Raw genomic sequence first — 26,633 nt, forward strand, 5'->3', positions numbered from 1 at the left:
AATTATAGTAAGTTGACTTAATGGAAATTTTGACGGAGTTATACGTTGGTAGTAAATTGCAACACTTTATAAAGTTTAGGTGGTTAATTATGAAAATTAAAAGTTCAGGTGATAATCTCGCACATAACTAAAAGTTCAGATGGTATTTATGCAAATTTCCCCAAAAATAAGGTAATTAAATTCCTTTGAACATTACGTAAAAATGAAGAGAGTTTCAATGGGATCAACTATACCATACAAGTTATAGACGTATTAAAATAGTTACACCGATAAATAAATTTTTTTTAAAAAAACTGACAATTTTAGGAAAATTACGACTCTCTCAATTCCATTTCTACAATGTACATGTCAACCCGGACACATCATCAACTTCCTAACAAGACCCCTTAGTTGGACGGCCAGTAGGTCAACCAATCAATCTATATTATCTATCCTTCATATCCATATTCATGTGACCTCAACCCTCCAACAATCACTACATACGTCAGTTTATTGTTTCTTACTCTCGTGATTCTTCTTACTTTTCTCAAACACCCCCACCCCACCCTAAACAAAACATGATTAAACTATATTATCATCTAAACTTTGTGTTTTTGGGTTGACATTTGCCATTAATAGTTATGAGCTTGTCGGTTTAGAGGAAAGGAAAATTTAAGTTTAAATCCCAAGTCAAAAGTCAAAGCAATTATGCAAAAAGAGATAAGAGCACGAGTGAGTTGGTCAAGGAAGGAGGGCCCAACATATAACATTTTGCATGTGTTTATGATAATAGTTTGAGTCAGATTGTGATTGGTCACCGAGTTTGAATCAAAACCATTTAGTTTGGTTGTTACAATTGCAGGTCGGCTCAACGTGACAACAGCACCCAACCAAACTATTCATTTCAATGCTCGACTTATATTTCTCACTCTTTTTTCCTTTACTATATATGTAGCCTCCCTTTCACTCTCTCTCTCTCTCACAGACACACACAAATTGAATAAGAAAAATAAAACAATGGCTATGAAAGCAATGAACATCCTGCAATTTCTCTTGCTTATACTCCAACTAAGTCTTCAAGCCACACATGGCATTGGCAGCTATGGTGGTGAATGGCAAACTGCCCATGCAACATTTTATGGTGGCAGTGATGCTTCTGGCACAATGGGTAAGCTAGAAATTAAAATTATTGATACTGGTTTAATTAGTTTCACGATTTGAAATGAGCACTACTACACTTACTAACTTTGTTCGTGATATGATCGTGACAGTTTTTTATTTATTCAAATTTCGAATTATTATGATTTATAAATTGGTGAGTGTAATATTTTGTAGGAGGGGCATGTGGTTATGGAAACTTGTACAGCCAAGGGTACGGAACTAGCACAGCTGCTCTAAGCACTGCTCTGTTCAACAATGGTTTGAGCTGCGGGGCATGTTATCAATTAAGATGCAACCATGAGAGTGACCCCAAATGGTGCCTCCCTGGTGGCATCACCATCACAGCCACCAACTTCTGTCCTCCTAATAACGCTTTGTCCAATGACAATGGTGGGTGGTGCAATCCTCCTCTTCAACACTTCGATTTGGCTGAGCCTGCTTTCTTGCACATTGCAGCCTATCGTGCTGGAATTGTCCCCGTACTCTTCAAAAGGTAACATATCTTAGTTCCAAAAATTATGGATGGCACACATATTATGTTGTTAAGTTGTGAATCTTGAGATACAACCATACTAAATTTTGTCTCATCAGATTAACGATTAGATTGACAGTCTGACAACATAACATACTAGATTGTCTGAGAAATGAAAATCCGCGACTTAATTAGATGTAATTGGTTAGGGAGATATTTGTGTTGCTTACCTAGTTGTAATTTTCTTGTTTTAGGGTTCCATGTGTGAAGAAAGGAGGCATAAGGTTCACCATGAATGGTCACTCATACTTCAACTTGGTGTTGATAACAAACGTTGGGAGTGCAGGGGATGTGAGAGCAGTATCAATCAAGGGGTCTAAAACAGGGTGGCTGCCAATGTCAAGAAACTGGGGCCAAAATTGGCAGAGCAACTCCTACCTCAATGGCCAGAGCCTCTCCTTTAAAGTCACCGCTAGCGATGGACTCACACTCACCAGCTACAATGTCGTGCCTGCTGGTTGGAAATTTGGACAGACCTTTCAAGGTGGTCAATTTTAGATAATCTGTGGACAAGAATGACTTATACATAGACTTGTGTCATAAATTATGCATAAAACTGCTTTGCAGTTTGCGTCTTTGATTTGGTAAAATAAAATTATAATGTAAGTAAAATCGATTATGCAAAACGCTATTTTTGTACATGAACAGGCATTTTCTCTCGTTACTTGTTCTCTCCTTTTTCCTTTTTAGACCAAATTCAAAACCACAATGGCTTTAGCTGGTCTATCTTTAATCCTCTATTTGAAAGATTTTTAAGGGAATAATAATTCAACCTCAATTTGAAAGATCTTTGCTCGTTTATGCGGAAGAGGGCAACTTTCCTCGAGAAAGAACAATTCAATTAAGTTAATTATGATCCCTGGAAATGAAGGAAACAAGTGCTCTACAGCATGGTTTCTTTCATCAAATTAACTCGAACATATCAAACTTTACTTACAAACATATTTCAAGAGGCAGTATCTACTCACACTCTAAAACAACCCAAAGACACATCCTCTTTCGGTCCATCACACAGCCAAAGGTTACATTGCAGGATGAACATCAAAAGACACTGCCTCTTCCCTAACAAAAACCACCACTGCACATCAATCATGCAAATGTATAGACTCAATAATTTAGCAACGAGTATTTCACTCTCAAAACAATTTTTCCTTTCTCCACGCCAAGCTTTCCACCCGTAACCAACCAATGACCTGGATGATCTTGCGGCCCCTTGCACATCTCGGACATGTCCAGAAACTTCATCAGCTTGTTTCCCGCAACATTTTCTCTTGAACCTGAACTTGAGTCACTGGTGGACGTCGGTTTCTTTGACTTTTCTTTTGGGGTATGATCCCACAAGGATCTTCGTATAGTGCAGCCTGGTAGCCTAGAATATAAAAGCTTCATGTACAAGACATTTCTTGATCCAAAATCCCACACTCCAAGCTGTGCTCCAGTGACTATGTAGACACCAGAGAGGTCACCTATGAAGGTCTCGGGGTTCTCAATAGGAGCAGTGCTCACATGAGAGAAGTTTTTCCATTTCACTGGCTCGAACCATCGGCTATCTTGCTCCTCAGGTCCTTGCCACTTGGGAGCACCAATTGCGACATGGGTGTCCCAATATGGTAGAAGGATCTTTGGAAGAGATGCTAAGTGTTGAAGATGGATACAAAGTCGATTCTGCTTGCTTCCTTCTAGACATAACTGTACGCCTGTCACTGGCTTCCGTCCAACGGTTACCTGCGTGTCGCAAAATTTTGTTGAAAAGGATTAGATGAAATAACTTATGACAGTATGTAATTTGGACAGACTATCACTATGTCGTTAAAACACGAATCAAACTCAGAATGAGAGATCACGAAATTAACAAATGGGTCATCTAGTGAGGTATCATTCATCAGTTTCTTAAGGGCTATTTAGACATATCAAGGACATGACTATTGTGTTTTACATTTGAGGAATTAAATTATAATCACTTATGTTTTTATCATGTCAATTAAGTTGCTAAAAAAGGTCCTTGCCTGTTCTTAGTGAAGAGAGATTGATTACTAGAAAAAGTCCTTACCTGTTCTTGGCTGACATAAAGTTTTTGCCCCATTATGCTGAATTGCAAGGATGGACAAACAGGTTCTTTTCTTTGGGGGCCCAGATTCCTGTCATATACAGGAGCCCATATTCGAGAAATTTGAAACTCTAGGAAATATCTCAGCTCTTCTATTGGAGGCTTATCTGCAAGAAGAATTTCAAAACAGTTAGCAGAATTACCTTATGGCTAAAAATAGAGTACATTACAGGGAAAAAAAACTATAATCCATCTATGAGGATTCGGTTGTCTTACATTCAAGATAAAGACCAATTGCTCGAGTAAGGTGTTCCTTTCCAGTTACCCCTTCTAGGAGAGCTGTTATCGGGAAAAATGTCATCTCGATTACATCTGGAGAGGACCGGACAGTTCTTGCCCATCGGGTGTGGTTTTGCTCCAGATCGTCCCCTCCCCTTCTTCTGAAAATGACTGTGACATCCTGATCCAAGGTAATGAGAAATCACACATAGTAAGTATCACAACTTGGGAAAATGATATTAAACGTTCAAAGAAGAAAAAATAAATGAATAAACAAAAATCATTAAGTGCAATACGTATACAAATGATAAATACTTGTAACATACTTCTTTCCCAGCAAGATATGGTGCAGTAGTGGGCTGAGGGTATATCCCTTGACTGCTATATAAACCAGGATCAACACCCTGAAACATATATATAAAAAATGATAATTAGAAATTAGATTTCAAGTTTTAAAAAAAAGGAAGCTATATTAAATAATGACAAGGAAAAGAAACAAAGCAGAACTAGCCTTATCATTGAATTTCATTTGACCTGAACTTCTATTGCTTTCTGTGTCTGAGAACCTCTGAGTTCCAATATCCTGGACATAGTTTTTGATCTCCATTGTTGACAAAGGAGATGACTGGTGTTGTTTGACATAAATTACATCTTTTCCACCAATTGTTACAGATATGATGACATGGGTCCCAAAATTTTCAATAAAGCTGTCAAGAAAGAGTAGCCAACAATTAGGGAGCATTTAAAAGTATTTTATCACTATTTTATAACTAAAGATCTACCTATTCATACCTTGCCAAAGATGTTGGATCCCAATTAGTCGGGACAGCCTGTTTCACATTTTCTTGCAACACTAGTGGGGTTTTGAAAAGCTGGACCTTAGCAAGTGGAATATAAAATCCATCCACAGAAAGGGTCTTCGTGGCTGCAGCATCAACGTGCCTTGAACCAGTGAAGCTAAATGCAAAGTTGAAATTCCCAAGAGGAAAGCCTCCAGATGCATTAGACTTTTGATTAAAATACTCAACCATCTGCAATCATTCGCCATGGGGAATATGTTAAATAACTTCATGCATTGAAAGTATTATGCTGTTCGTTCTGTACATTATGCTTTAAGCTAACCAATTCTTTTAAGAGGGGTTCTCCCTCTCTCTTTATACACACACAGATTTATAGGCACTCACAGCCTCTTAAAAAATGCAATGGACCACAAATGTTCTTGATCATAATCACGAATGCCTCAATACCACTTAAACAATCAAAGATGCTACTCTTGTGCAAGCTTTATCTTCCTAATTAAACTTAGAATTTGATCCTGAGTTTGGCTGGTAAACTAGCTCAAACAAATACCTAACAAGCGGTGCTTGAACATTTTCTAGTTCAATACATTTTCAAAAGGAAGTAAACAATGTTTTATCTATTATGGACGCAAGGTTAAAAAAACATGTCCATCGCATATGAAACAAGGAAGAACACAAAATACAGAGGCGGAGGCATTTGGAGCTGAATAATTTCCACTCCTTCAAATTAAATGGGTCCGAGAATTTAAAAAAAAAACATACCTATGAATGAAGTTTCAATAAGTTTGCTGCAACTCTTCATTGCTGATTATTCAATTTCATGACATATTTCTCAATGAACATCAATCTCATTAGTTCAACAGTTATCCACTTTCACCACAATCTCAGCATAGTAAGCTGTTTGCAATCTAAACTCAATTCCCAAACTCCTAACCCCAAACCTTAATGCACCTACAACATGCAGACATCCACTAAACCCTCAAAGAAAATACAATAACAAAAGTATACAACTGAACAACCATTAAACATAAGGCTAACATAAGCTAATAAGCATACCTCATGGAAGCTGCAGACTCCAGAACTCTGACGCCCCATGGATTCCTGAGAGTGCTTGATGTCCCTAGAAACATTTGGCACAATTATATCATCATAAAGGCAGAGATCCTTGGTGTACTCCTCATCAAGCTCTAGTATCCTAGACCCTGCCACTCCCTTACAGTAGAGCAACCTTGTATCGAAGTTCACATCGAAGCCTCTTCCTAATGCCTGTACGGAGTTCACAGCTGTATGCAAAGCTGCTGCATTTTCTCCCATTTCTCATCAGAATACTGTGGAACACCTCACTTTTTCTCTGATCAGAAGCAGAGACAACTAGGAAAACTGACCCAAATCCAAAACCCAGTTCCCTATTCGGGTTGTTGAGCTCAATTAGAAGAACCAAGCTGGAAACTTTCCCGGAAACCCACAAGCAATTGGATAATCATAACGTTTTGAGTATTGGGTTTTTGAAGATTTCTCTGTTCAACCATTTTCTCAAGGAAGCTCAAGACTGGTTCTTCAGCAGACTCTTCTCTCTCTCTCTCTCTCTCTCTCTCTCTCTCTCTCTCTCTATTCTTCTAAGTTGACTACGAAAAATCTTTAAATTGATATATTCACGAAGCTGAAGCTCAATTTCCTCCTCTAGATCTCAAATCCACGGAAAAATTATCCAATTTTTCATTCTCTTTCTGTGTGTTTCTCTCCACAATTCTCTCTGTAAATTTCGCTCTCTACCATGTACTTTCTACCAGCTTGCGAGTTAACAACAAGAGATCATTGACTTCAAGTATTTGTTTTCTCACATAAATGTATGAGTGCATTTTCCTCGACCTTAACGTTTGCTTTGACACGTGCATCTCTGATTTGATCGGACGGTTCTGAGAAAGTCGGCAAAACAGTCGTGTTAGACTTTGATTTGGTCAGGTGGGACAGAGACCTATGGGATTGGAGCTCAACTATTGGTTTCAACTGTTTTTTTTTCCTTTCCTCGGCGTCCTCCTCACGAAATTCTCTCCACGACTAAAAAATTTCGGATACAATTCAAACTAAAAAGTTGCCGTTGCCAACTAAACTGATACTCAGAATCTGGGTTATCTGAATTAGGCCAAAAACTAGTAATTTTAGGTAAATAAAAACAAAATATTATGGCTTTGCAATGTGTGCACATCTATAAAAGGCTGAGCTATTTGACACTTGCAAGCCTTCCCCTAACCCAAAAAGAGAAAGGTCTACTTTGGGTCCTAGTATTTTCCTTGGAAAAAGCTGCATTTGTTTCTTCCATATAAAGGAAATGCTTTCAATCAAATAGATAATTTCAGCTAAGTTCAAGACCTATCCAAATAGCTGACTTTACTGCCTACCTCAAGTGGTATGCATGTACAGAATTTAGAGATCTGGGATTTGAGATGACTCTTTGTATTCAACAAATCTTACCCATTAAAAGCAAACAAAAGAGCCATGCACTGTGCAATGGGGAAACCTCAAATTACCCTTTTACAAGGGGAACCTTTGTCTATGGCCAGAAAAGTAAATTAGATAGTGACATCTATGACACCCTTCAGACCAGAGTAAGAGTTGATATTTTTTTTTTTATGAAAGAGTAAGAGTTGATATTGATCAAGCATCATTATTCTCATCAGTCTTTTCAAGACCCCAAGGTCACACGCCAACACGCACACACAGACAAAGTGCAGGCAGAGCACCATTGCCTGCTAGGGCACGCACATGAAGACATGAAGGCCTGACACTTGCTATGACAAGGTCAACTTTTAATCAGGTGGTCCAAGGAAAACTAAAGTTCCAGCCCCAATATGCATTCATCAATGAGGATGATAGTTGAGTAGTATATTACTAACGGCATTTTTTTATTGGTAAAATTACAACATCTGTTACAATTTTGTTTTGTTTTGCTGACAAATTATCCATAAATGACATACATACCAAGTCAATGGCTTCCATTATTTCATCTCAACATGGCTGAAGCCGAGCGTTTTTGGGACTCCCTTACAAATCATCTCATTCCTCAATCGCTCAACATCATCCCATCTCTCTGCTTCAGCATAGATGTTTGACAACAAAACATAATATGCATCCCTTAGAGGCTCCAATTTGGCAAGCTGCTGGAAGCTTTGCTCTGCCAATTCTACGTTTCCATGTACCCTACAAGCACCCAACAAGGTTTTCCACAACAAAGAGCTTGGCCCGGAGGGCACAGCTTTGATCATCTCGAACGCTTCTTCTAACAATCCCCATCTGCTGAGAAGATCAACCATGCAACCATAATGCTTCTCATCAGGCACAATCTTGTATTCTTGAACCATCTGATTGAAATAGCGGCGTCCTTCTTCCACCAAACCCTTACGGCTACAAGCAATTAAAACACCAATAAACGTTATCCGGTTTGGTGTAACTTCACCAAGCTGCCTTTCCATAGCTGCAAACAATTCCAAAGCCTCATTGCAGTAACCATGGACGCCCAAACCCACAATCATGGCATTCCAGCAGCCAACAGGTTTCATTTTCAGCTCACCAAACACTTCCCAAGCTGAACTCAATTTCCCACATTTAGAATACATATCTACAAGGGCAACACCCAAATACCCTCCAATCTTATGGTGCTGTAGGTTCAAGGACTCGTGAATCTTCCTCCCAATCTCCAATGCACCAGTTTCAGCACAAGCACCCAAGATAGATATAAGCGTAACTTCAGTAGCTTCCACCTCAGCAATTTGCATTTCACGGAAGAGCTTCAATGCTCCATCATAATCTCTAACCTGAACATAGCCAGCAATCATCGAATTCCAAGAAACCGAATTCCTCACAGGCATCTCTCGGAAGACTATTTTTGCAGCCTCAATGTTGCTCAACCTAACATGCCTTGCTAATAAAGTATTCCAGGAAACTACATTCTTCTCAGGCATTGACTGAAACAGATAATCCGCGGATTCGAAATCGACAACCTGATCATAAGCTGATAACATGATGTTCCAAGAAGAAGCACTTCTGTCAGTCATTTCGTCGAAAACACAGCGGGCAAGTTCCACAGACCCACACTGAGAATACACAAAAATCAACGAATTCTGAACATACAAATCACGATCAAAGCCCAATTTCAAAACCCGGCAATGAATTTCACTTCCCTTACGATCAATAACAAAGCCACAAGCTTTCACCTCATCTTCTTCCATACGTTTCATCACTCTAGCACAAGCCTTGAGAGCAAAATTGTATGTGAAATGATCAGACCTAACATTCGTTTCCTGCATATAGTTGTAAATATGTATAGCTTTGATGGGGAAGACGCTGTTGGTGTAAGCCCTGATCATGGTGTTGCAGATGAGAGGGTCGTCCATGGTGGTCTCTTCGAACAGGGCTTGAGCGTGCACGAGGCAGCCTAGCGGTGACAGTGATGCGAAAGCAACGAGCTTTGCGACGATGGATGTGTGAGTAAAGAAGAGACCTGTTTTCGTGAGGAAACCTTGGGCTGCTTCGACTTGTTTCATGGAAGAGAGTTGCTGAAGCTGAAGAAGCTTGGAAAGTATGTGGGAAACGGCGAGAGTCGCACTCAACATCTTCCATTCCGAAAGTTCTGAACTTGATGGCTCATTTGGATCATCAATATATATTGGATTGAAATTAGGTACTCAAAACGACGACGTATGGTTTTAAGTTCTGTTATGACCATTTTACCCATTGCTGAAAATCTTGATCAGAATTCAGATGCAAAAGCAAAGACAAAATACTTTTGCTAGATTCAGATACTTCATCACCTAGAAATCCAAATACTGAAAATGATTTTGCTAAAAAAGGGAAGGTTCCATTGATAAGAACAGAAAATTGTCCAAAACCATGTATCTCTCCTTTACAATAGGTCACCTACACAATGAGAACCATCCTCAATTTATCTATTTATTTTCCTGATGAGTTACCCCATCAGCACCATTTTTTTTTCCAGCATTTTCTCATCCTTTGCATTCACCATCATCTTTTAAGGTAATCATAAATTCGCTAAAAATTGTATCTACTATCGCAAGACTGTTCTGCCAGTTGGAACAAATTGATGGTTTCGAAAAAAAAATTGACTGCTCATTGTGAGTTCTTGGTCCTCTTAGCATTGAACAGTTGCCTAAGGAAAGCAAACTTCCCTCTTGTCCGAACAGATAATTCACTCATGGTACCATTACTTGCTGCTGCTTCGTTGGAGTCGGTATCTGGTATAGGCGGTGAGGGTGGTGACAGTTTGAAGAGGAATGAGTTGAGCATGCGGATGATCTGGCTGAAGGTAGGCCTTAAATTAGGGTCTTCAACCCAACATGACTGGATGATAAAGGCAAGATCAGGGGATATATCCTCCGGAAGTCGAGGCCTCTCTTGCTGCATTTTCGGATAAGAATATAAGAGTAAGCAACATAAATAGAGGTATTTTTTCTTATATCAGACTGCACATAAGAGCCAAATGTATTAACAGCAATAACAGATTTAATTGTTGCACCTTGAAAGCAGCAGCATAAGCAGCCTGCAAATTGGACATGCCTTCAAAGGGCATGCGGTTGGTCAATAATTCCCATAAGACAATCCCAAAGCTATATACATCAACCTTGTTATTGTAATGCTTCTTCTCTCCCTGACGTAAGGTCACAGTGCTATACAGCTGCAAATGCTAATAGTTGGTCAAAGGGAACTAACAATTGTGCAGGAATAGTAGAATACGTTAGAAGCAAATCAAATAAACTTTCAAGCACATTCAGAAACAAAAACCAACCAAAGTAACCCAAATTAGTGCATAAGGCTTCAAGATTGGCACCCAATTAATGTTTTAACATTACTTAGGGTTTATAGTAACCAGTTCAACCCCCTCGTACATCATCTCCAATTCTATCTATCATAGATAAAGAATTCATTCAAAAGCCAGAAAGAGAGTAATAGCTTGTCGTTCTGCAGTTAACTCAAATAACCATGAAACTTTTCCAAAATAAAAAGATGTACTACTTCCAATTTCAAGAACATCAAAAGACCCCAGATACCTGAAAGACTGAAAATAATTAAACATGTTGACAAACCTCTGGAGCCATCCAACGGTAAGTCCCAGTTTCTGCTGTCATCATCTCTGTCACGCTTTCTTCTCTTGCAAGACCAAAATCCGCAAGCTTTACATGTTTCTGATTTTCCGTAAGCAATAAATTGTCTGCAATAGACATCAAATGTATTGTTAAAGAGCGAAACCTAATAATTTTCAGAGTAAAGATTAAATGAAAAAAACACCACCACAGGCCCCAACTGAAAAATAAATGAACAAACACCTAAGACAAAAAGTACAGCCTTGTTTTGCAAGTGAAGCTGCCTTCTTTTACCATTTTTTATTTCAAAATGTTGGTCCTAGGATGGTATAAACTGATCACATGAAAGCAATCTTGTGAACTAAGTGCAGAGTCCAACAGAAAGAATAATTCCACTTGGAGAGAACTTAAAGCCATGTCTGCAGCCTACTGGATAAGCACAGCTTAGCAAGAGCAGAATACAACATACAAATAACAGCGAACAAAGGAAACTTCTGGCTCAAGCACTGCTGCAATTTCCACTAATTATTTAACAGAACTTTGAACAGAGATACACAATTAGAGCACATTATTTCCTTTTTAAGTATTGGAGTTTTCATCAAATGTTAATTTTGAAAAAAATGTCAATAAATTCATTAAGCATTAACAAGCCCTCTTCTATTGTCATTATCCAGCAGTAACAAATACAGTAGTTAAGTACAGCTCAAAATGTTACCAGGTTTCAGATCTCTATGGATAATCCCATTGGCATGTAAACATTCCATCGCATGAGCGATATCAAGAGCAAATTTAATTGCCACATGGAGTTCTAATGGATTTGGACGAATACTCATCAGGTACTTCCGGAGTGACATCCCGGGTAATAGCTCAGTAACTATCACCATTAGAGGATCCTTGCAAGCTCCAATAAACTGCAGAGACAAAAAAAATTTACAGAATCCAGTAAAATTATTAATTTGAAAGCCAAAGGCCTGCAACAGTTCAAGCAGAGCAGGCATGAATACATTTATAAAATTTCCATTTCAAATGTCTTAAATAAAAAGAACTAGAGAGTACATCTTTAATCACAGCACTTACCTTGACAAGATTTTCATGTTTTACCCTAGACATCATATTAACTTCACGAGCAAAACGACTCTCAAGTGCAGCTCTTTCTTCAGAAGTACTCCCACGATGGAGGACTTTGATAGCAACAATTCGATCACGGTACCTGGAAAATCATTAGACTAGACGTACATAACTAGTACACAGTACACTAGACAACAGACAAACTACTCATAAACACTCCGTGCAATAACAAAATGGCACAGTTCATGTAATGGCAACCAACTAGTAACTCCCTCTATTTTACAAACTAAAATAACTTATCAGCTAATAATAAAGATTCCTCCTCCTATTCATCCAAGTACAGAGTTGAAATGTGTTCCTCCAGAACCGTACAAGCATATCCTTACCAGAACAAATGTTACATGAAAATAATCCATACAGTATACAACGAATTAAAAATACATTCTTTACTTAATCACACCAAGCAAGCAAAGAGCAACTAAGTTGAGCATAAATAGTTGGCTGACAAGGAATTGAGACTGACCTTCCTTCATAAACTTTCCCATGTGCTCCTTCGCCGATTTTCGACCCGATAAACAACAACTTCGGGTCAACCAACAAGTTCTCATCGATCGTCAGCTGCTGCGGGACCAATATCGGTTCAACCTCCACCGACCTTCGCAAAACCGTTTGCTCATGCTCCCTCTCTCCTCTTCCTCCGTTGTTCACGCTGCAATTCATGCTGCAACTCTCAAATGATACCCGAATTCCTCATTTCAACCCCTTCCTTTCCACGATGCTTAATCACACAATTGACATTATCCCAATCCGATACTCCGGCTCTTCATCAAGGTTCAGTGAACATTTGCTTCAATTTCCATAGCATCCCTCAAACCACCATCACAGAAAAACCCAATTCCTATAAAGACTGAAGCTTTCTTATCCAGACTAAACATTCAGAGAAGATTCTTCTACTTCCACCAGCACTACTTCACGAATTTATATTATAAAAGGAAAGAAAAAAGTAAAATTGTTTGGAAAGAAAAGGAGTCAATTTTCTGACCGATGGCAAGGCTTTTCTTTTTGTTTCCGAATATAAATTGCGAAAACGAACTCTCTTGTCAAACTTGTATGAACAACTTTGCTTGAGCTGGAAGCCTCGTCGGCTTATAAAAGGAATTTACAGCCAAGGAAACCAGATAAACACAACACAAAAGCAACTTACAGTCGACGCTAAATTTTCCCAAGAAAATTCATCCAAGAAAAGAAATTTAATAATAATGAATAACAATAAAGCTAGAATCGCTGCCTTTAACGTCTAATTAAGCTCGGAGCTTCTTTTTCTTTTTCTTTTTAAACTTCTACATAGAAAAGGAACCTAACCCTAGAAAGCACGAGCCTCTCTCTCTGTGCCTCTGAGCTCGCTTTCTTTCTCTCTCTAGAAATCGCGCTTTTTTCTCTCTCTACCCACTGAAGAGAAAACAGAGGCGCTCCGATGAAAGATAAAATTCCGAGAGTCCGTTCCGACGGAGGGTTTAAAGTTTTAAAAGTTGAGAGCAAATTTTTCTTTTAAAAAAAAAAATTCTAAAAGCAGAAAATGAAATGGCCAACGGAGAAGCGCCACGTGGAGAGCACATAAACAAAGGTTTGCTCTTTGCGGTCGTGGCATGAGCCGATTTGGACGTTCTTGGTCAAGAAATCGTATAACGACAAAACGTATTCGGCTCGGCTCGGCTCGATTTTGGCTTTGGGTTGAAAGCCGGTCAGCTTTTTCTGCCTCGTGCTCATTGCTTGAGAGTTAGGAAGGAAGTTAGGAGTTAGGACAATCCTTTTTTATCCATTGAATTTTTTAATTTCGTTATAATTATTAAATTAATGAAGGAGGGAGACAATTTTTTATTTATTTTATTTTATTATAAAGTCAGTTGGAGTATTTGTGCATCTGATGTGGATGTTGATATTTCTCCAAATTTGCATGAACTCAAAAAGTTGCCATTTTCGTTTTTAATGCCAATCTTTTCAGATTGATAAGGAGGGGCGGGCACTATGAATTGTGATGTTTTTCTTTGACACTCGACTCTTTTTTTTTTCATATTTGTTAGGTAGAATTTACTTGTGCTTAGATGGGTTCATTAGTTTACTTTTATTTATTTATTTATCAACGTTCATTAGTTTAATTATGTATTAGAATATTACATGGTGTAGGTTGACTCTACATTATGGTCTGCTAATGAAAAACTAGGACCCGTTCTCATTCCTCCCACTTACATTGATGTGTAAGTTCATATATTTTTCAGCTATTTGCCTTTGATATATAAAGTCTAACTCCGCAATTAATGTAGTTTGAAATTGAAATTAATGATAGTCAATATGAGGGGTCTGTATATAAGCGGATATGTAAGTATCCTTGTCACAACCCGCAATTCAACTCCACCGACTTACCTCCTTGAACATGTTGGTTCTCTAAATTTGGTTTAAAATTGTTAGTTTTCTAGTAGACTTATGAGTAAATGTTAATTTATGTTTATTGGTGGTAAGGATTTTGAATAAATAAATAAAGAAAGAAAGAAAAATCTTTGTCGCCACACTATAGCATGATGGGCATGGAACAACTTTGTACCACATCACCGTGATGGGTGCACAACTTTTGTACCGGAGGACTTTTTCCGTGTGTTGTGACTAGAAGGGTTGAATTTCGAGCACGGAAAATATGCATATGCCAAAATTCCGGTGGCCTGTGTTGTATGTTGGATATGCATTAAATAAAAAATATTAAAAAAAATAAAGAAAAAGAAAAATGGCCTTTTCAACTAATTAATGACACGTGTGAGATAGACGTGGGTTTTGTGTGGCATGGCATGGTTTGGGTTGGGTTGGGGCAATGACTTGACTTGTTTGAGGATTGAGGTTGAGGGTGTGGAGAGTTTGGGGCCTTGGGTTGGGACTAAGATGGGACTTGGGGGACCGTTGATTCTGATTTCAAATCTCTGCCCCCTCCCTTTGATTTTTTTTACTTTGACGTGTCAGTCAGATGAGTAGATATGTGGTCCCCACAGGTCCCATCGCCATCTGATTGGAACAAGTGTGTGGACATTCTGACATTCAGATTATTCGTGTGTGTAGAGTTAGGTTCATAATGCAGCCTCCTCGGCTTCCCTTCTTCTTTCACTATTTCATTTCACCTCCTTCATGTTCAAATTATCAAATCAATGATGCATGTTATAAGGATCATGTACATGGATACAAACTTCAGTCTCTTTCGGGGACTGACTCAGGATTTCAAAATGGAATAAGTTAAATTTACTTTGCGTAAAGGGTCTACGGGTAAAACAATGTTATAAACAAACTCGAATGGGTTGTATTAAAGATTTTGATTTTGATTTTATTAAAAAAAACAAAAAAAACTCCATGGAGATTTTGGGCTTCAAATTGAGACTCCACAAGATAGATAATGTTAATCATAATGAGGGGCCGTACAGGTATATCAATTTATAGAATTTTTTTTTTAGTGTGACCATTAAGTCATTACGTGATATTTTTAATCCAATTATTGTACTATGTGTATACCTACGTTTATTTATTTATTTATTTATTTTAGGACCTTTTCTATTGAGAGGGGCGATAGCATATTAAACTCACACACAATACACAAATGCTAGGACTCGAACCCAGGACCTTGCCTGAGGGAGTAAATACTCCAAACCACTACACTAGTGGGTCCTTTGCACCTACGTTTATTAAATATCAACATTTTCATCCACTCAAGAATTAGTAACACCAAATAACAATATGATTTTTAGGGCACTTCCAGCGGAAGGCCTTTTGCCCAAGTAGGACAAGGCCTAGCCCACAAGATGGCTCCACCGCGCAAAGGTAAGCCTGGGTAAGATGTGGGGCCCACCAACCTGGGCAAGCCCTTAGGCAAAATTAGCCCATGTTGTTGCTTGGGCTGCTGATGTCATAATGACATCAGCAGTCAATTTAAATAACAAAAAAATTTAAAACAAAAAACCAAAAAAATTATTATTATTTATTTATAAATACCTAGCGATATTCTTTACTTTTCACACAAAACCTCTATACAAATTTATCTCCTCATATCTCATGTGAATAGTAGTTGCCTTTGGGTTGCCATGGCAATGGGTGGAAACACAACAAGTATTTTGCAAGAGCTGCCACTATTCACGTGAATAGCAACAACCCTTGCCTCCCCACCAACCGATAAAGCATGAACATTCAAATTATCCAATGTGAATATTGAGAAATACCACGTGTAGAGCAAATAATGTTTAATAATATGGACGTGTGGCTCTTCCTGGGAATTTCTTTCCTTTTTTGTGTTGTGTCTGTGTATATATTTTGTGGACGACATGTCGGCAACATCCAACTTTTTGATATCAAGAGATAAAACCGTGACCGTTGTTTATTATGAACTAGTCAACATAATTATCAAACATATTGGCCCCACTTTCTTTTATCTTCTTGAAAATAAAAAAAATAATATATCCTTTTACAAATGAGTAGTTGCCATATGTACAGGCGGGGGGGATAGCCATCCTACGTGCACAATCAATCATATTTTTGGACCCACCCGTCCGTGATCCACAAGGTATGTACACATCCTCAGATGCTTGATTTACAAGTTATAAGGTACTTACTTTGTTGTATTTTTGTCAGGTACTATAATTAATAAAAATCTCATTTTTACTGAATTATCAATGCAATTCTATAATTTTTCAATAAAAAAAAATATACGCTAATTATATGAACACATAAAGAAGTTATTTATTAATTTGAGCAACATAAACATAATAATTCGGCTTATACATAAACCTAAGCCAATCGCATGGCCATTATTATATTATAGTCATAAATTAGAGAAGGGAAGAACAATAAGCAATAAGTTAACTAATTATTTGTCCGATGATTGAGCTTTGCATTGCGTAACCTTAAAACTTTCGGCAGATTTCCCGTTGTTCAGAGGGACCTTCAAAGAGCATGCTATATGGGGTTGCTTAATTTTAACCTTCGATGCAAGAAACTTGACCCAGTACTTAACATCCAGGTTCAACAGGATATCAAAATCCCCAGCATTCTTAAACCTGGAGACCTCATCAGCCCCGAGAGCCACTGGCCGCTGCCCCTTGAACAATGCCGGTAATACGACCGTCTTCTTGTGCCCTAGGTAGGAGGAGGAGCTCAAGGTAACATTATTTAGGGTTTGCTTCATGAAACTGGCACCGGCTTCGATTCGGTCAAAGTGGAGACCAATCTTGTCGTTAGGGTTTTGAAAGGTTATGTTGAGGGCTAGATTGTATTCAAGGGTGGTGTTATTGTTTGTCAAGTTGAATTGGAGAAGTGAGGCATCGGTCACTTGGTAGTTGATGCGTTTCAAATGAGAAACACGAACAAAGCCAGCTATGATCCAGGACACAAAACCAGTGATGCCTAGGGCAAAAACTAGGGCCACAAGGATGATGGAGCAACAGCAAAAAGTGCACATACCCATGGTTGAGGAAATTAAAGAGAATTTTGAATTGGTATATGATAACGATGTACAATAAGAGGTATTTATAGTAGTAGCACTGAGAAGAGAACGTGTGTGTGTTATTGAATTCTAGATTTCTAAACTGGAAAGTAAATGTAAATGAGCACAGCCGCGTGTTTGGATTGATAGAAAATAATAGATGAAAGCGTATGTTGTGTAAATCTCTAAACTTCAGTTTCAGCCCCAGTCTAGGTATGATTTACAATTTTTTATTATCCAAAACGTAATTAATGTGAAATACCAAAAAATGTATGGACAAAGAAACTGAAACTTTTTAGAACCGTAAAAATGTAGAAATTGATTATCCAAGATCCCATCAAATCAAATTATGCACCGAGGAATCAAAAGATATATATATATAAGATAACGCGTTTATATAATTATAAAGGGTTTCAATCTGTAAAATTTCGGAAGAAAAAAGAAGAAGATCAATCAATCAACTTGCACCAACTCCCAACCGAACACACTACCAGCAAAAAGAAAGAGAGAAGGTATTATGCATAAAACATTCCATATTAAAAAATGATATATTTATATTATTCCTCATGCCCACTTATACGCCAGTTTTTACCTTTTTCGTTAAAAAAAAAAAAAACAGATGGACCACGTATGTAACACGTATTGACACATCGAAAAGTTAAAATATATGATAATGAGTTATTGGCTCGGAATAGCGCTACAGTGGCGGTAAGTTTTTCACCACAAACACAAGTTGAGATGAAAAAAGAAGGTAGATCACATGGTCTTCAAATAGAAAAAAGTGGATTGAAAACAAGGACGAAATTATAATATAAAATCGGTTGGTCTAAATCTCCAAGCTATGTGTCATTTGCCTCAGTGAAAAGAAGTTCACAATTGCTCAATTAATCTTTGGTCTGGCATTCATGTAACCTTACAAGTTTTTCATCTAACAAAAAATGTCCTCGCATAATATCAACTGTGCAAATGATATGGCCTATTTATTTTTATTTTTACATTAATATTTCTTCATACTATATAAAGGATAATCTATGGGAACTGTGAAGGAAAAATGATGTATTAACATTACATTTAATAATTAATGACCAAGTAATTTTGATTTTTTTGTTTCTTTCCAGTGCTGTAAACACCCCCCCAAAAAAAAAAGAGAGAAAAAAAATTGTGATTTCTGACCAAATATGATTAATTTGTACTGAGTTTGTCTATGTAAAATTATCCCTGAAACTTTGATATTTTGTAAACTCAGAGCTCAGTAGGAGGTAGCAGCCCAGTTTCTTCATCCTCTGTTTTCTCCTGATTCAGTTGAGTCTCTTGCACAGCCAGTGTGAGCTGCTCAGCCCTTCTTGTTTGATGCTTCCAATCTGTGTGAATCAATGTGTACACCATCATACACACACAAGAAGCCTGTGCTGAAAGTAGCCCAAACCAAAGGCCAAGAAACCCAATTTTGAATGTAAAAGTTCCAAGAATAGCAACTGGCAATCCAATGAGGTAAAATGCATACAAGTTTATTCTGGCTCCAAGCTTAGGTCTTGCAGTAGCTGATAACACTCCACAGGCAGCTGTTTGAGGAACGTTGCCAAATTCACACAGGCCCAGAATTGGCAGTGCAGTTGAAATCAGATCAAGAATTTGTGGCTCATCTGTGAATATAGTCCCCCACTTGGACCTCACAGCAGTCATGAAGATGAATGCTGAGAGCCCACAAGCAAATGCCACAATAAGCCCAATTATGGCAGCCCACTTGGCCCTGGTCGGTTGCCCGGCTCCTAAAGCATGGCCCACACGTGTCGATATGGAGGCCCTTAAAGAAATTGGAACAATGTACAACATCCCTGTGGTTTGAATTAAAATCCCCATTGCTGCAACACTGGCTTGTGGGTTACTCAACCAGCCACAGAAGAACAACATTATTTCATACCACCACCACTCCAAGCACATTGAAACACAACTTGGCAATGCCAAACTTATCAATGGCTTCCATCCTTGAAAGGCAGAGATCATGGTAAGCCCATGCCAAGGTTTCAAAGCATGGGTTGAGATAGTTAGGTAAATGAGCAAGCCCAAATTAAATAGTAAAGTGTTGCAAGCAAGGCCCAAACAAACACCTCCTACCCCTAAATTCAAGTATGTGACCAAAACATAGTTGATAGGCAAATGCAAGAGGGCTGCAAATGCAGCTGCTAGGGTTAGTGGGGTTGTTAGGCCTTGTGTTCTGAGGAAGGTTCTTAATGGTAGGAGGTGAGCTTGACCTAGCAATTCAGGGATGGAGAAAAGCAGGTAAACTTTGGCAACTCTTGTGATCTGAGGGTCCTGACCCAACAATATAAAGATGGGCTCCATGTTGAGCCACAAAAGTGCAATGGGTATGGAGACAAGGAGGAGGAGGCAAACTGTTTTCTGAAAAGTTTGACTGAGAATTGCCCATCTTTGGGCTCCATAAGCTTGGCAACAAATTGGATCCATTCCCATTGAGAGGCCGCTAAGGATTGAAACGCCTGTAATATTTCCAAACCCTAGAGCCAATGACCCCCCAGCCAACTCTGTTTTCCCAAGACGCCCCAAGAACAGCATTGAAATTACAGACCTTGAATATATGAGCATAGATGTCACCACTATTGGCCCCCCAATCTTTACCAACGATCTTAACTCTTCTCCTATCTACATAAAGATTCACATTATGAGAGAGAGAGAGAGATTAAGTGAGAGAAATAGAGTTTATGGTTCGAACTTCGAATTTCTATGACACATTGATAGTGTGTGTTTGAGAACCCCCTTGTATCTTAAATTTTCGCTTCTATTCAAAAAGGCCAAAAAATGACAGATATACACGTGAAAAAACAGCAATTCTATGTCACTTATGTTCGTCCCAAGGTCCTAGAATACTGAAATGCAGTCTAAAAGTGAGCTTTAGAATTTTTATAGCCATTTGACAATCAATTTGGACCTTTTCATGCATTATAAAAGTTGCAAGTGGGCAAAAGGTGAAGTTGGTGAGGTATATTAGTAAATTTTTTTTAGGGCACTGGCTATTTTACAGATGAAGCTAATTAAAAAAAATTGTCAACGTACGTCAAAAGAATCTAAAGCTGTCATTTAAATGATTCTACTTGGAGCTGAGAGTAATTAAGGTTATCACCTATGATTAGTATTATATAATATGAAAGTAATATTTGATATTATTCTTAATTAATCACAAGCTGGAATCTGTCAGACTTGTGTTCTCAATCAGTTTAGTTGCAAGAGACTAGAAATGCATTGTGGTTTGGTTAATTCATTGCTGCAGAACTATGCCTAGTCTAATTTGTGTTGAGATAATTAAGCATAGCTTAAACTGGGAGGCATTTAGGGAGGACCAATACCTGAACATGCTGTTATGATTAGGAGGTTTGTGGTTGTTAATTATTTCTTAATTGGGCAGCTTACGTGTTCCTACAAAAACATCATGGGACCCATGTTGTAGGTTCCAAATTGGTCCTTTCACTCGTGTGAGTGCGGGCCTGTGGGGCCAGACATGTGTGTGTGTGTGTGTAAGGTATAGCTCCTTCTGAAACATGCTCTCTGGTAGCCTCAGAGGCATGAAAGAAGTTCCTCTCCTAAGCCCTTTAGCTCATACAACGGTTATTCTTTGGGCAATGCAAGCCGATCACATAATTGTGTATTTCCACTTAAAATGGTTAAAAAACATAAATAATTTTACATAACATAACTTCTTTAAAGCTCAAGATGATTCACGTGTGACTGTTGGGCCTGTCACATAGATTGTAAGTTAATACTGAACTCAAAATTAATTGACAATAAATAAACATAAATTCCTAGTACGCTATATGTTAATGTCACATTCCCGAGAGACGGACATAGTAGGATGCATGCCGGAACATTTGAATGAGAGAAAGAGGGAGGGATGAGGGGGTTACAGGGTACATACCTCAGTAAGTGGAAGTCCTTGGAGAAGGCCATTATTGGGAAGCTGGTGGAGGCGTTGAAGGAAGGTCTGAATGAAAGTAGAAGAAGAAGTGGTGGTGGTGGCGCCGCCTTCGCCTCTAGCTCTCATTGTCAAGTCTCCATTATAGTCCTCAACTACATGATGCTTTGGAATCAGAGGGTGATGACCACCATTTATAATTCCTCGAGATTCAGTACCAGGCAAGCACATGTTTATCCGACGACACAAGAAAAACAATTCTATAAAAAGTACGGCCCACGGTCCAGTTTTAGAGACGCCCTGTCCAATGGGGTCTTATGTTCATTTTCTATGTATAAATATAAATACATATATTAAACAAAAACAAAAAAAAATCCTCCTCCACATAATTAACAAACATCAACTAAATAAAACCCAATATGTACGTATCATAATCATAATCATAACCCAAAGTTTTAATTAAAAAAAAAATCATTACAAAAACAGAGCCACAGACCTTTGTATTTAATTTCAAAGCCCCAAATTAAGCTGTCTGTGCTGTCTGTCTGTCACTTTTGGGGTCTTGGGAGTCTGTTTGTCTTCGCAGCTGCTACTTCTCCTCCTCGGCCATGGCAGCGTGTATTTGGCCTTTCACTTGCTATTATTGCAAAGAAAAAAGAGCAACCAAGAAATGCTGCACTGAAACATGGTGAGTGGAAAACAGGGGAAAACGGAGCAAAACAGAGCAGCTTTGATCAACTTGCATATCCCTAGGCCTTGAATTATATACACACATATATATATATATATATATATATTTATTTATTTAGTGTGCAGCTTAGTGAAAATGGCTATGACATATAATAAGCATGCGCATCACTCTGTCTATGTCCACCTAAATTTTGGCTTTATCCAATCAATTCTATTGTCACATTATTGTAATGTCTGTCTGAAAATAAGATGGTTTTTTTTCTTCTAGTGAAATAAAATATACAGGACAATTCTGCACTCGAACAATATATAATTAAGTTGGAACTTGGAACTATATATGTGCTTGCTCTGTTTATACATACGAGTGGGGCTTAATTGGAATGTCATACAGACTAGTAATGAAGCTAAACCCTAAAACCTATAACTTATCAAAATGTTTGATTCAATATTTTATTCAGACTCTTAACTTTACAGGGTTGAAGCTGACGTGTTATGCTCAACTAATTACTGCTAAGTCCGGCCGGACCACCAAACTTGGTTTAATGGCTATTCTAGATTTTTTTGATATAAGCGATAATTTACTTTAAATTAATTTAAATTATGAGGAGAGTGATTCGAACTCAGGTGCAGAGTGAGTAGCATATCCGCTCTAGCCAACTTAGCTAAATCCATGTCAGCACACTTTAGATTATATTAGTGGAAAGGTGATATTTAGTCCATTTAATTGGGGCAATCCATTTCTTCCACGCACACATGAGAATTGGGGCAATCCATTTCTTCCATAACATGCATGCACCTAGTTCTTGTCTTATTTACAAAATCTCACACGAACGCTAGTATGAACTTCATCAAAACATGCCATAATTTTTTTGTTTATTTCGTTATATAATATGGTCCTGTTATCTATTATTAATAGGCAAATGGAATATAATTATATAAGAACCTTGGAAAGCGTTGTTTATTCATCTTGAATGAGAATTATCGACCTGATCTACTACTCTATTAGTATTAGTAGGGTTAAAGAAAGGAAAGGCACCTACGTGGACAATAATTAGGACACCTATACCTCCAAGTAATGGGACATTCCCCCGACCAAGATTGAGGAACTTGGGGAAAAACCAGTTCTACTATCGTATAGTTCCGCGATAAAGTTTACCATATAAGTTGATCTTGTCATTTTAGGTAGTTTGAGAATGATGATTGATTCTTTGATTCTTTCTAGAGCATTGTGAACAAAAACAAGAATGTCATTAAAATAGGGAATCTCCCATTTTTCCCTAAAAACACTAAATCAATGAGCACTTACAAAGATTAAAAATGCTTTTGTGCTAGGAGCTTGTAGCTCAAATGATTAAGAGCATTTATCCATGCACTCGAGGTCCTAGGTTTTGATCCCTTTTTCTGGATATTTCTTGTATCAAAAAACGCTTTTGTTGATCGGTAATACCAAAAGCACTCCCTTTAAGTACTTTATTCCTCAACTTTGTATTGTTCTTTTTTCAAAAGTTAAATCTCATACCTTGCACCTTGGTTTCTTCTTTTGTGTTAAGCCCTGCCCTTTGGGGTCGATCAACTGGTGTGTCTGTGTGCCATCCTTTACAACAAGACATCCGCACAAAGCCATGAGTTTAGAATCCATTTCAGCTGTGCTACGTACGGATCCTTTTTCATTTGGGGGATTCATTTGACTAAGCTGACCACAAATGGAAACGAAGAATATTTCTACTTCCATTGATCTTCTCTTTTCTATTTTTTGACTTCATTTTTGTAAATATTAATTCTTATTTATAGATTCCCTTTGCTTAATGGGCAGCATGGTGATGGTTGCAATGCAACACTTAAAGATAATTGGAAAAAGTTAAAGTTAATCAATCCTTTCAAATTCAGCTTTTTGATGCTTTAAGCCATTTGATTAGTCTCTAATATAAAAAGTTAATTCAGACAGAATCATACAATTTGCTTTTAAAGTATTTATTTGTATCTATTAATAATGTACCAAGACGCTATTGGCTTCTTTCCACTTGGGCATGCATGTCTTTCCCTTTTCTTTAATCTCCTTTTCATGTCTTTTAAGTTGAGTAACCAAAGTTTTGATTTTTAGCTAGAAGCTTAAGCTTTCTTTTTAATAAAAATATATTTTCACTTTTTTTTTTGGACTGTTATATTTTTTTCAATTTATAAAAATGAACGGCTAGTTTTTATTTATTTATTTTAAAAACTATAAATAAATGAAGGGTTTTCCCCATGGTTGAACTTTTTCCCTTGTCATTGGTTCATAACTTCAATTATTTGTGGTTGCTGAACAAAATGATGGATGTCCACCATGGCCATGTCTCCTACTCCCACACACTTACCTGAAATGTTAGGTTCAACAAAGGAGACTTCCAACTTTATTAATTCTTTTCAAGGGAACAGCTTCAACAAGATTTCTGATTGGTATGAGCTCAATCCCCATTATGAGCAACATAGGGTTAAAATTTGTGGCGTCCAATAAGAAACTTAATGGACAAAACATGCCACTGCTTAATTATGGTGTCAACAAGAGGCCCCTTTATAAATATAGATAGATTTGGACCACACGAGAGGCCATTCATTGCTCAGCATAATCTTTATAATCTATGATAAAGTTTGCGATTGAAAAACACAATATGCATTTGTATAAAGCAGGAATGTGCTCATTGTTATCTTGAAATGAGAGGTGACCAAATTAAGGAGAAATTATATAATAGTACGGTAGTATTGTCACGCGATATATATGTGTTATAGTATGCACTACTACAAAACTGGGCAAAAACCACGATCCAAAGGCCACAACAAAGAGGTTCATGTCCTTTTGAATAACATATATGTAGTATTTGTGTCATATGTAGAGAAGACACAATAGTTTTGTGTCCAACTTGAACAAAATAAGGAAATAATTGTGTTGAAGTAATTTTGACACAACTTGTGTGGCCTATAGAGAGCACGAATAGACCCAATAGTATTGTCATGCGGTATACACATGTTATTAGGCCTGGGCGCGGATCGGTTTGGAACGGTAGAGGGCTCTTCCGTTAACCAAACCAAAGACTTCGGTAGACCATTTTCTCTTCCGTTAACCAAACCAAAGACTTCGGTAAACTTCGGATCGGTTAACCTAACATTCGGTTCGGAACGGGTCGGTACGCCGGTAGTACCGTAATAAAAACATACTAATAAAAATACAATTTATAATACTTTCACATAACATAAGTTCTTGAACAAATACACCAAATTATCCTTTTAAAATATAAAAATCTAATAACCTAATTCATCCAAGTATGAAATCAAACAACTTAGTCACTATATCATTCAATATGTCCTCAAGATGAATTGGGAGCCACTTGTGTTTGTTGTTTGAACTTTTGAGTGTTCTTTTTATTGAATTCTCTACATTTATGTAAATGGTTTTGACATTTGTTTTGCGTTGGGTTCTTTATTTTTTTCATGCTGAATCCAACCATATAAAGAACATAAAATTTGGATCAACAGTTAGAAAGTTATAGGTGAAAAACGGGACAAAGGTCGAAACTGGAAAACATAGGAAGTTCATAAATTCCTCTCTGACCAAAAAGTGCTACAGTACTTGGATAAGTGATACAATGGTGATAAAGCAGTGATACAATGGTGATAAAGTAGTGATACAATGATGATAAAGAAGTGATACAGTAGTGATAAAAGAGTGATACAAAATGCTGATTGTATTTACCTTTGGTTTCTTGTTTTGTATTTAAATAATAAAATAAGTATAAATATCGGATCGGTACGGGTTTCCGTCGGGTTAGGAATTTTGTTTCCGTTAACCAAACCAAACATTTCGGTACGGATCGGATCGGAATAATTAAAATTAAAAAATAATTATTTAACCAAACCAAACCAAACCGTCGGTACGGTACGGTCGGTACGCGGATAATTCGGATGAGATGCCCACCCCTACATGTTATTATGTGGGTAGACGACATCGTTTATATTATAACATGTGCACAAATTATTGTGACAATACTACCGTACTACACTAGTACTATAATTACTCCAAATTAAGAGGTTGAAACTTAATTAGGTCACAAGTTGAAGCCAATCAAAGGTGGAGATTAGCTAGCTTTCGGCTGTAAAGTGTGTTTCCATTAATAATAGAGGGACTTAGAGACATAATTAATAATCATAGAGGTGTACTAGATTGAGCCATTTTAACCCAAAAAGTCCTCTTAATTAAACTAAAAAAAACTATGTGCAAATTACAAAAAGGTTGAAGCATATAGGTTAAGAAAGGCAAGCGTGGTGTATGAGAATCACAACCTCACGTTCCCAATCAGTCGGGACCAGCAGCAAAGGAGAACCCTTCACAAGTACGAAGATGCCCAACAGGACCAACCAAAGCTTCAGCATATGGTTTGGGGCAGTTTACCAGAACCAACTTGTCAATCTAGCTTCATAATTTAAGTATATTTGTGTATTTGTATAACCTTTTTGGAGATAAATTAATTGGACTAAGATCTATGCTTTTGGTGGTTTTCCTTTCTTTCTTTTTGTGTG

General features: G+C 37.7%; 5 protein-coding genes and 1 pseudogene across 6 annotated transcripts; 1 reads left to right on the forward strand and 5 right to left on the reverse strand.

Annotated features, from left to right (window-relative positions):
• The first annotated feature begins 925 nt into the window (after nt 1-925).
• Nucleotides 926-2,729, forward strand: LOC110769013 (expansin-A10-like). Its single transcript, XM_021972914.2, has 3 exons — nt 926-1,147; nt 1,315-1,633; nt 1,867-2,729. Exons 1-3 carry the CDS (start codon nt 997-999, stop codon nt 2,168-2,170), a joined length of 774 nt encoding a protein of 257 aa, XP_021828606.1. The 5' UTR covers nt 926-996; the 3' UTR covers nt 2,171-2,729.
• LOC110769026 (MACPF domain-containing protein CAD1) lies at nt 2,539-6,621 on the reverse strand. 2 transcript variants are annotated; one of them, XM_021972928.2, is made up of 8 exons: nt 5,855-5,994; nt 5,561-5,749; nt 4,791-5,029; nt 4,510-4,705; nt 4,325-4,402; nt 3,996-4,179; nt 3,723-3,886; nt 2,539-3,397 (listed from the first exon to the last, which is right to left on the reverse strand). In XM_021972928.2, the coding sequence occupies exons 3-8, from the start codon at nt 5,027-5,029 to the stop codon at nt 2,780-2,782; spliced, it is 1,479 nt and encodes a 492-aa protein (XP_021828620.1). In that variant the 5' UTR covers nt 5,561-5,749; nt 5,855-5,994; the 3' UTR covers nt 2,539-2,779. The 2 variants fall into 2 exon arrangements, with proteins under 2 accessions (XP_021828620.1, XP_021828619.1); XM_021972927.2 differs by lacking the exon at nt 5,561-5,749 and having other exon boundaries at nt 5,855-6,621.
• A 1,061-nt stretch (nt 6,622-7,682) lies between these two features.
• On the reverse strand, nt 7,683-9,479 carry LOC110769028 (pentatricopeptide repeat-containing protein At5g15300 pseudogene; annotated as a pseudogene).
• Nucleotides 9,480-9,673: 194 nt separating this feature from the next.
• LOC110769029 (Protein kinase superfamily protein) lies at nt 9,674-13,476 on the reverse strand. The gene is made up of 6 exons (XM_021972931.2): nt 12,485-13,476; nt 11,971-12,103; nt 11,609-11,804; nt 10,897-11,021; nt 10,329-10,487; nt 9,674-10,210 (listed from the first exon to the last, which is right to left on the reverse strand). Exons 1-6 carry the CDS (start codon nt 12,679-12,681, stop codon nt 9,923-9,925), a joined length of 1,098 nt encoding a protein of 365 aa, XP_021828623.1. The 5' UTR covers nt 12,682-13,476; the 3' UTR covers nt 9,674-9,922.
• Nucleotides 13,477-16,852: 3,376 nt separating this feature from the next.
• LOC110769024 (NDR1/HIN1-like protein 10) lies at nt 16,853-17,449 on the reverse strand. The gene has a single exon (XM_021972925.1). It carries the CDS (start codon nt 17,447-17,449, stop codon nt 16,853-16,855), a length of 597 nt encoding a protein of 198 aa, XP_021828617.1.
• A 974-nt stretch (nt 17,450-18,423) lies between these two features.
• On the reverse strand, nt 18,424-22,125 carry LOC110769022 (MATE efflux family protein). Its single transcript, XM_021972922.2, has 3 exons — nt 21,889-22,125; nt 21,396-21,692; nt 18,424-20,128 (listed from the first exon to the last, which is right to left on the reverse strand). Exons 2-3 carry the CDS (start codon nt 21,621-21,623, stop codon nt 18,710-18,712), a joined length of 1,647 nt encoding a protein of 548 aa, XP_021828614.1. The 5' UTR covers nt 21,624-21,692; nt 21,889-22,125; the 3' UTR covers nt 18,424-18,709.
• Nucleotides 22,126-26,633: the final 4,508 nt, after the last annotated feature.

Source organism: Prunus avium, chromosome 6 (genome assembly GCF_965620075.1).
Source record: "Prunus avium chromosome 6, drPruAviu1.hap1.1, whole genome shotgun sequence".
NCBI classification, from domain to species: domain Eukaryota; kingdom Viridiplantae; phylum Streptophyta; class Magnoliopsida; order Rosales; family Rosaceae; genus Prunus; species Prunus avium.

What these genes read in the sequence shown, in the direction of transcription:
- LOC110769013 (XM_021972914.2), top strand. Translation starts at nt 997, where the DNA reads ATGGCTATGAAAGCAATGAACATCCTGCAATTTCTCTTGCTTATACTC. An exon ending in TGATGCTTCTGGCACAATGG is followed by an intron (nt 1,148 to 1,314) that starts GTAAGCTAGAAA and finishes AATATTTTGTAG; the next exon opens with GAGGGGCATGTGGTTATGGA. An exon ending in GTCCCCGTACTCTTCAAAAG is followed by an intron (nt 1,634 to 1,866) that starts GTAACATATCTT and finishes TTCTTGTTTTAG; the next exon opens with GGTTCCATGTGTGAAGAAAG.
- LOC110769026 (XM_021972927.2), bottom strand. Translation starts at nt 6,112, where the DNA reads ATGGGAGAAAATGCAGCAGCTTTGCATACAGCTGTGAACTCCGTACAG. An exon ending in GATCCAACATCTTTGGCAAG is followed by an intron (nt 4,706 to 4,790) that starts GTATGAATAGGT and finishes CTTTCTTGACAG; the next exon opens with CTTTATTGAAAATTTTGGGA. An exon ending in AATTGGTCTTTATCTTGAAT is followed by an intron (nt 3,887 to 3,995) that starts GTAAGACAACCG and finishes TTCTTCTTGCAG; the next exon opens with ATAAGCCTCCAATAGAAGAG.
- LOC110769029 (XM_021972931.2), bottom strand. Translation starts at nt 12,681, where the DNA reads ATGAATTGCAGCGTGAACAACGGAGGAAGAGGAGAGAGGGAGCATGAG. An exon ending in CCATAGAGATCTGAAACCTG is followed by an intron (nt 11,022 to 11,608) that starts GTAACATTTTGA and finishes TGTCTATTGCAG; the next exon opens with ACAATTTATTGCTTACGGAA. An exon ending in ACCGTTGGATGGCTCCAGAG is followed by an intron (nt 10,488 to 10,896) that starts GTTTGTCAACAT and finishes TAGCATTTGCAG; the next exon opens with CTGTATAGCACTGTGACCTT.
- LOC110769024 (XM_021972925.1), bottom strand. Translation starts at nt 17,449, where the DNA reads ATGGGTATGTGCACTTTTTGCTGTTGCTCCATCATCCTTGTGGCCCTA.
- LOC110769022 (XM_021972922.2), bottom strand. Translation starts at nt 21,623, where the DNA reads ATGTGCTTGCCTGGTACTGAATCTCGAGGAATTATAAATGGTGGTCAT. An exon ending in AAGGACTTCCACTTACTGAG is followed by an intron (nt 20,129 to 21,395) that starts GTATGTACCCTG and finishes ATCTTTATGTAG; the next exon opens with ATAGGAGAAGAGTTAAGATC.